General features: G+C 62.1%; 3 protein-coding genes across 3 annotated transcripts; all 3 read right to left on the reverse strand.

The window, feature by feature from the left end:
• Positions 1-36: 36 nt before the first annotated feature.
• LBRM_01_0230 (conserved hypothetical protein) lies at positions 37-837 on the reverse strand (the record flags this gene model as incomplete). Its single annotated transcript, XM_001561414.2, has 1 exon — positions 37-837. One exon carries the CDS (start codon positions 835-837, stop codon positions 37-39), a length of 801 nt encoding a protein of 266 aa, XP_001561464.2.
• A 712-nt stretch (positions 838-1549) lies between these two features.
• LBRM_01_0240 (conserved hypothetical protein) lies at positions 1550-4210 on the reverse strand (the record flags this gene model as incomplete). Its single annotated transcript, XM_001561415.1, has 1 exon — positions 1550-4210. One exon carries the CDS (start codon positions 4208-4210, stop codon positions 1550-1552), a length of 2661 nt encoding a protein of 886 aa, XP_001561465.1.
• A 3682-nt stretch (positions 4211-7892) lies between these two features.
• On the reverse strand, positions 7893-8906 carry CYP12 (putative cyclophilin 12; the record flags this gene model as incomplete). The annotated part of the gene is made up of 1 exon (XM_001561416.2): positions 7893-8906. The coding sequence occupies one exon, from the start codon at positions 8904-8906 to the stop codon at positions 7893-7895; it is 1014 nt and encodes a 337-aa protein (XP_001561466.2).
• Positions 8907-9155: the final 249 nt, after the last annotated feature.

The raw sequence follows: 9155 nt of genomic DNA on the forward strand, positions 1-9155 counted from the left end.
GGCAAGCTCGCAGCAGCGCTCTGGGTGGGATTGAGGTCAGCACCCCGTCGCCGCAGCCTTCTCATAGGCAGCCACGGTGGCCTCATCGAGCATCGTCTCGCCGTACTCCCGCTCCAAGTCACGGACAAGCGCAAGGGCCAGGGAGCCGAGTAGATCACGTGCTCGCCGAAACCGCGCCTTCTGTTCGGCCTCCGTCTCTAGTGCAAATCGGTGAGCTAGCGCTGGAACCTCCCACCGCCGCTGCACTCGGCACGCCTTGCGCAGCTCGTGGGGCTGCACACGCATAAAGAGTGGCTCGCCCTCGTACAGGTGATCCTGCAGCTTTCGTGTCGAGCGTTCGTGGTAGATGGTGGGGTCACGCGGACTCCACAACGTCCAGCTATGACGACCGTCCGCCGTGTCATGCGCCACCGTCCAGTGCGCCGGCACCGGCAACGCCAGCAGTGGATCGGAAAAAGTCAAAGTGGAAGACGAGAACGACGCCGACAACCCGGTGCCGCCAATCATACTCTGCTGAGCAGCCTGCGTGTCGGTGTAACGACGCTGATAGTAGTCACTCGTCCGCTCCGTGTAGGGGGCATCCACGCTGACGTAGACGTCGTACGTTCCGCGCTGCCGACACGCGCCAGCCAGGGAAGACGAGGACTGCTGGCTGACATTGATGCCCACCTCTGCCATGGTCGCCACCGCCAATGGGTGCACGGTGCCAAGGTGGTGCACACCCCCGCTGCAGACAAAAAGACTGCCACCAGTGAAGGCCCGCAAGAACGCCTCGGCCATCTGCGTCCGCGCCCTGTTCGTTACGCCAGCAACCAGAACGCCGCGGCAGCTGCTCATTTGGCTCGGTGCGCTGCGGGTGTGTTGATCGGCAGCGGTATACGTACTTGGTGTAGGTCGATCCACACACAGAGAGAGAGGGGAGAAAAGAGATCGGGGGAAAGAGGCAAGGAAGTGGAAGTCGAAGACCTGGGCGACTCGCGTGCCGACACCAGCTCATCACGCACTGGGGGGAGGGAGGGAAGGGGGGGGGGGGGCACGCGAGCGCACATACACACCGGAACCAACAGCACGCGTAGGGGCCGTAACGGTGCCACACACTCACAAAGCGGTAAAGAGGAGGGGAAAAGGTCACAGGGAGGCGCTGTGTCTTTAGGAGCGGTGCTGACGGCAGTGAGGGCGATGTCTGTCTGACATTGCGCTTAAAATATGCGCCGCTGAAGAGGGAGAAGAGTTATGGCGTGAAAAACAACTGCGAAAGGGGGGAGTGAGAGAGCGACTGACTTCGCCGAGGTTGTGGTTGTCGCCGTCTGCGTCATATCGGATACACGTGAACACACACAGAGAGAGAGAGAGAGAGACACATGCGGTGGGAGCTTCGGTAAAAGAGGGAGACAAGAGCGACGCAAGGGGACGAGGAAAGGAAGTAGGATGGGACCGCTGGAGAGGGAAAGGGCAACCATCCACATTTGGCCTCTTCTCTTCCTGGGTCAGCCGCGCTTTCCTTCGGGCGCTGTCGCGCGACTCTATGCGGCACCCGCCTTCTTCCTGCTTAGGATTCAGTAGTGGGTAGTCGCACCGTAACGTCGATGTAGCCAGCCTTGATGGACTTGACCTTCACGACTGCCGTCAGGAACGCGTCAGTGCGGAGGTCCTCCATGACGGCAGGGTATAGCGATTGATGGCCGCGCTTGCTGTGCTTCCCCTGCCCCGTCACGATGCGAAGTCGGCCAATACGATGGCGCTGGCAGACGCGGATGCGACGGACCAGCACGTCGTGCACCTCCGTGGCATGGAAACCATGGAGGTCGAGGGTACTGGTGGGATTTGTGCGCAGCCGCTCCTGCTCCAGGGCGAGCATCGCCAAGCGGTTCAGTCGGTTGTACTCGAGATCGAGTCGACGGCCCTCGCTGCTGAGTATCTTCGCCGTTCTGCCGTCCCCGCTTAAAAAAGCGGCGGTGGCCTGGCCCAGGACGAGGAGACGCTGTCTGTTCACCAGGTAGGCCTGCTCCCGCACCCGCCGCCAGTCGCCAAACTCGAGTATCTCTTTCTCCGCTGCCCGATAGGCGTTGTAGGCCTCTGCACTCGTTTCCACCTCCGCCGTAAGCACACCATTGGCGCTGCTGCCGTCGTCCCCTGCCACCTCTGCCCTTGCCGTTGCAAGATGAGGCGGCTGCCACTCCACTGTCGCTGTTGCAGCAGTCTTCGCAGGTGCCGCTGCCGCCGCCGCGACAGAGTCGAGGGAGAGCAGTTCCTCCGTCAGCGCATTCAGAGCCGCTGTCGCGCGACTCCACTGACGGTCTGCGGCGCAGTAGGCACTCCGCACCACCTCCGTGTCAAGGCTGGGGAACATCACGCACAGCTTCTCTACGCGGAGCTGATCGACGGGCGCCATAGTCGCCGTGCTCCCACTCCAGATGGCTGACCGAGTCACGTTCTCCTGCGCGCAGAGAAGCACACTGTACGCCTCTTCAAAGGCGCCGTGGTGTTGCGACAGCACCGCCTCCACTGCTGCCGGCTCGACCGCTGGGAAGAGGGAGAGAAGCGTCAGTAAAGCATTCTGGCGCTCTAGCACCACCGCCGCCTCGCGCTCCGCCGCCTCTTCGGCCGCCGCCAACGCAAGCACGCTGGCCACGTTGTTCACCTCGGCTACTGTCGGGGCGTCACCAAAATGGCTGATAATATCGCTGGCGTGGATCAGGTCTCCGCCGCTCGCGCGCAGCGCCTGGAGCACTACCACCGGCTCGACATTAGGAAACGCCTCGAGCAGCCCGAGGAAGACTTGCATCTCAGAGGCGCTGCTGAGGTAGTCGTCGTCGCTTTTATGAGCTGCACCGGCATCATCAGTGGGCCGCAGTGCTTCCGGAAGCGCCGCCAAGTCCTCCACGGACGGCAGCGCTAGTGACAGTGATTGGCCGCCCGTGGAGGACTTGTCGCGGCCTGGCCCTGGCGTTGCTGCCGTTTGTGGGCGGCTGCCCTGCAAGCGGCACTTTGACTTGTCGGCGTACGGCGACTCCCTCCGCTCGCCGGCCACGTCCGCCGTCGACCCTGGCAAACCGATGCGCGCAAGTAGCGTGGCTTGATACTCTACCTCCGTTTCGTGGCGGTAACGGCACTCGTCAGCGCTGTAGCGGCAGCGGCGATTGAGGAAATGCACGCAGACATCCGCGTCACGGTCGGCGTGGACACAGGCATCGCCGAACTTGCAGTTGCCGAATTGCGCGATGCATGGGTGACGAGCACGACCGCGACGCGCAGCGGCAGTCGCTGCAGAAGAGGATAGCGTCGATGAAGAGATCGGTGGTTGTGGTGGTAGAGCGGGCTGCACAGCACTAGCGCAGCCCTTCACCAGATCGCGAAACGGCGTCGGATGCGCCACTGCTACCGCCTCTGGACCCAATCCCACGGTGCGAGCTCCTGCTGCGTCGACCTCCTCGCTACCCCCAGTCTCCTCCACCTTGCGCTCGAACGTGCACAGCAGCGGCGGCAGCATCGGATCCGTGTGTGATGGAGCGGATCCGCGAATGCGATTGAAATCGGATCCCATACCTAGCGAAGCTGCTGGCGATCGGTGCACCACGTCGCCACCGTCGTACTCTCCATCACCGTCGCGTGTGGGGGTGTCGGCCTGGTCTCCTATAAGCTCGGCCGTCTGCACTTTCGACCCCATTCCAGCCACGGCGTGCACGCGGTACATCGAGTCACCGCTTCGCAGCACTGGCGCCAAGTCCTCATCCTTCGGAGAGCCCCACACATAATCGCGAACATCAACGCCGTCGATTGTGTGGCGGTGGTGGCATGCACTCCCGTACACGCAGCAGCCTTGGAAGTGTTGCACGCAGATGTCGCCGGGGAGGCCCCTGAGCGCGCAGTACTGCCCAAACTGGCATGAGCCGAACTGCACAACACACGGGTGACGCCGCTCTCGCTGCCGACGCAGGGCCTCAGCAGCTGGAGAAGAACTACCAAAGAGAGACGAGGTCGGCGGCGGCTTCGTTCGGTGCAATGATGGGATGGCTGCAGAGGCTGTGCTGGTCGACGTGCACACTCGCGGCTGCTGCTTCTGCTGATCACGCTGCCGCTCCAGAATGCGCAGTGCCACGTCTACGTTGTTGCCGGCATCCTTGAGGGCTTGCGTAGCCTTGGCTTTGCCGAATCCCTTCGCTATCAGTCGTGCCACGTTGTCCTGTTCACCGCTGCCGCCACGCTTCATACTTCCGCCACTCACCGAAGGTAAACACGCGCGCACACGCAGAGAGAGAGAGAGACCTCCGTCAGCCTCGCAGCTTTCGCTCTCACGTTGTCCAAAGACCGCCACGTCAAGGATATGCGACGGGCAGCTGATCGCTTGGCCTCCTTATTCCTGTTCTCTCCTGAAATAGCTATACGAATTCAGCGGTGGGCCCCCACCCTGCTCGGCCCCGTGCTGCAGAAAAGGACAAGCGCTTGCGTGCGCCCAACGAGGGGAAGAAGAAGGGTGAAGAAGCAGATAGATGCGTAGAGGGGAGACCAGGCGTAAGAGGAGAAATTGGGATCAAACACCCCCTCCTCCCCCCCCCCCGTTACCCCCACAGTGCTCGCGCGCGCGCGAGGACAGGTATTACGTTCATGCAGAAGCACGAGGGAGAGGAGGACTTGTAGTACTAGACAGTCCTCTCAGCCACTATCGTCGTCGCCAACAGCACCGACTCATCGCCAACCGGGCGTAGGACTTTATGGGGCACACACGGTCTCCTCCCCCTCCCCTCGCTTCTGGTCGCGGTCGTCATCTCTGGGCTGCTGTTGCGGCAGTGCACACACACACGCACGCACAGACGTGCAGCCATCATTTAAGAGTGGGTGAGAAGAGGGGAGGTGAGACAGCTGAGGGGATGGACGGTGTATGCCTCCGGATTCAGGGCCACTACCACCACCCCACACTCTTCCCCATCCGCTCGTGCCTCTCCAATCCACCCCATCTCACCTGCTCCTCCACTCGTCATGGGAGAGAGGCACGGCAACCACACACATGCCTTCGAGCATACTCGCGTACATCTCATCTGTGCAGCCACACCCCGCCTCACCCCAGTCACACCAACATCAACAACACAACTCCTCCTTTCGCATCCTGCACACTTGCAAGCGTGTCTATGGGGGAGCGAGAGAGGGGGAGAGAGAGCGAGACAGGCATGAGGACCGGCACGGAGGAAGAAGGGGACAGGAGAGAACACGAGTCGGGAGATGGACAGTAGCGACGGCAACGATGGCGATCGCCACCCCCCACCCCGGGCACGTTGCTGTCAGGAGGAATCGGCATGTGTACGTTGGGTGTACCAGTCCACCACACACGATGCGCGGCTCGTGGCAAACGTACGCGCACAGCGAGGGAAAACAATGCGCTGGACGAAACAGAAGAGAGAACAAGAGGTGCAGGTGGCGCAGATGAGCAGGGGAGGAGGAGCTAACGGCACCGCCAACACACAAAGGAGCGTGGGCACACACACACACACACACACACCGCTCCGCGCCGCTAAGTTCGCGTATCCGCCGCCGCCCTCCTCCCCCTCTTCCGTATCCTCCCCGCAGCTCAGGCGCCAAATGGGTTCGCACTTCAGCAAGGAAGTCCGCCACATCCTTGACTGTTTCGCATGTTTGCCCCTGATGGTGATGCGCGTGCTGAGCAGCGCCACGTGCGGCACACAGGGCGGCGGCGCTGGCGGATCATCGCGGGTGGTGCAGAAGTGCGCCGGCAACCCACCCCCGCACCACACGCTACGCGCTGCACAATGCACATCACCGCCGACGCAGCCTAGAGAAAACTGCTCAAGCCCAGGTGCACACGGCTCCTCCTCCGTCGGCGTGTGCGTCAGCGTCACTCACAAGACGTACAGGGGAGAAACAGGGAGGTAGCCAGGAGTGACGCAGCACACCCTCGCCAGGGTACGTCGCATTCTTTTCCAGCGGGCCCACTCATCACTCGCACATGACAGGAGGCCAAACGCCTCCCCACTCTAGCCCGACAACACATCGCAGGCCCACCCGCGCGGTGCGAAGCAGCCGTAGACACGCGGCACGGCGGTACCGCGACGCAGTCATCGGTGCACGGCCCCTGTCTCAAGTGGTGCCCACCCACCCCCGCTCTGCAGGTCGCCTCGCAGCCGCACCCGCATCATGCCGGTCGCCACTTGGTGCACGCCTCGGGGTGGCCCGGGCTCCCCCATGCCGCCGGCGCGCCTGAACCATTCCACAAAGCCATCGTGTGTGTCCTCGTGCTCGACGGATCAGCGGTGGTTGCCACATGCTCACCAAGTGCATCTGTCTCTGCAGGACATATCAATGAAGTAGACGCAGTGATGGAGAGTGTAGCGTGGCAGGCAGCGCACCAAACAATCCCTTTTGAGCTTGCAGAACTCTCCACCATCGCATGCTCGCGGTAGAGTAGGCGCACTGAAGTGCTCGTCGTGGTCGTGAGAACAATCGAAACACGTAGGGGTGATATTCCCCAGCACTACGTGGCGTGCTTGCATGTACGTCACCGTATCCAACTCCGCGCCATTCGAGAATGTGCGGTGTGCGAGCCGCCGGCTTAAGCACTGTCCACCCAACAGTCATCCATCGCAACGAGAGGTGGAGCAGCGATTACGCGGAGTCGGCATCGGCATACAGAGCGGACGAAGGGGGGATCGCTGGAGAGCAAGGAAGGGCGAGCAAGGGGATAACGAGAGAGACCGAGTGAGAGAGACGAGAGGAGGGGGAAGGAGGGAGCGAGAGAAACAACCGCCCACCCAGTAGAGGAAGACGCAAACGCCATCACAGGTTTGCAGAAGGAGCAAGGAGGAGACGGAGCAGAGAGAGGGGGGAGAGACCCAGTACAGGGAATGCGGTGGAGTGGTGTGCTGGGGGGAGGGAGGAGGGGGGATAACGGTGACTCCAGGTAAAGAGAGCTCCCCACCACCACCACCACCACCTCCTCCTCCACCCGCTCCCCGCTCGCATACAAGGAGAGAGAGGAAAGCCAAGCTGGGCCCAAGTGGACGCTGTGTGGTCGCTTTGTTGCCTCCCTCCTCTTAGCAACCGCCGCCCCGCCGTGGGCTTTGGGGAGGAGCGTGCCTGTATGAGCGAGCGTATAGCGAGGCGGGGAACGAAGCTCCAGTGGCCATGTTGTTTAGCGTCTTGTTGTGCTTCTCTTGATGAGCGTGGAGGCCAGAGAGGGAAAGGGAGAGAGAGGTGGGGGATCCGTGGGCTGACAGAGTGGGGGAGACGAAGCCAGAGGAGGGAGCGTTGTCGCTATCGTTGTTGCTGCCGCTAGCGCTGTCCGCACAGGCGGATAGCGCGATGCAGAGAGAGAGAGAGTGAGAGAGACGGACAGACAGAGTGCGATGATGACGGAGTGCGCTTCGGTGTAGTGAGTTGGGGTGCCCTAGTAGTACATCAAACACGAACAGACAGAGAGAAAAGAGAGAGCACGAGCGAGGGAATGGGCGCCACGTGTGAACTCGAGTCGCACACACACACACACACACACACACACACACACACACACACACACACAACCACACAGAGAGCGGACAAGCGAGAAACAAGTGAGGAGGAGGAAGAGAGATGGGGGGCGGAGGGGGGGGTGGCTCTCGCAACTCGGATGGTGGTCGAAGAGAGAGGGGAAGGCACACGTGACAACAAAGGCCCGCCATGATGCGAGAAGGACAGCGTCGAGCCGCGGCACCACACACACACACGCATGCACGTACAAACAGAGGCCGCCACACGCTACACCCCTCTGTGAAGGGGAGGGAGCGGAGAGGAGGCGGCGGTGCTGCCGCCCTCATGCTGACCGCCGTTCTGCCACCCACAATCGTCCGGTGTTGGCTTGACCTTGAGCAGGCCCGACTCCCTCGCGAGTCCCCACCCTTCTCTCCCTACGCAGTAGTGTCAAGCACATCGCAGTCAGTGATGACGATCTCCGCTTTCGGGGATTGGTTGTGGCGTACTTCTACCGCGTGGATCGCATCCACCACGTGCATGCCATCCATGACTCGACCAAAGGCGACATACTTGCCGTTCATCCACGACATGGGCCGACGCGTGATGTAGAAGGTGGAGCTGCTCGTGTGCGGGCCGTCGTTGCACATGCCGAGGACTCCAGCCGCGTCGTGGGGAACGGCGTAGGTCTCATCTGGGAAGCAGCGGCCGTAGCACGAGTAGCCGCCGTTGCCGGAGTGCGCTCCGGTCACGTCTCCCCCCATCACCCACGCATCCTTTAAAGTCCGGAAGAACGTAGTCCCCTTGTAGCCAATGTCGTACGACTGCGGCGCTGGCAGCGGGTCGAAGGCGCTGTTAGGCGAGACCGTGTCGCCCATGGCCACCGTGGTGCCACGGCACAGCTCGCAGAAGTTCTTGCACGTCAACGGTGCCACAGCTGTGTACAGCTCAAACCAAATCCTCCCCACCGCCATACCGCTCACCGACACGTCCATCCAGCAGTACTGCCGGCCACGCGATGCGAGGAAGGCGCGCCACGCACGCTGCCCTTGCGCGGTGTAGTAGTCCTCTGTGGCATCGGGCCGATAGTGCGTGTGACTAGCGATGTTGTGTAGGAACATCTCTGCAGTAAGAAGGCGCTGTGGCTCGCCATCGCTGCCGTGCTTCACCACCACTACCGCGGCTGGCTCGCTAGAGGCCGCGGACGCCGTGGTAGCTGGCTCACCGCCCCGAGAAGATGAGTTATCGGCAGGCTGTTGCTGTGACGGCAGCTGCCCCACAGATGCCCACGCGTCCCGTCGTTCGAAAAAATCTCGTGGAACCTCTAGCGTCACTGTGACCGCATAGGACTCAGGGAGCTTCTCATTCACGTACGCTGCCGCCTCTGCGCACCGCTGGAAGTCCGCCGCCTTGACGAGCCCGTAGACGGTGAATGAGGTGACGCCCGTCATGGTGGTGGTGACGATGACGCCTGGCCCTGAGCACACAAATGCACGCACACGGAGAAACGCAAAGGCTGCGGCGATGGCCGTAACGGGGGGAGCGGGGGAGCGGGGCCGGCGGAATGCGAATGAAGGCGTGTGTGTGGGTGTGGTGTGTGTGTGTGTGGGGGGGGGGGGGGGGGGGAAGAAAGCCTCACTTTCCCCCTCCCCGAGCACCTTCTTTCCTTCCCTGGCGTGAAAAAAAAAACAGGGTGGGAA

This window comes from Leishmania braziliensis, chromosome 1 (genome assembly GCF_000002845.2).
Source record: "Leishmania braziliensis MHOM/BR/75/M2904 complete genome, chromosome 1".
NCBI classification, from domain to species: domain Eukaryota; phylum Euglenozoa; class Kinetoplastea; order Trypanosomatida; family Trypanosomatidae; genus Leishmania; species Leishmania braziliensis.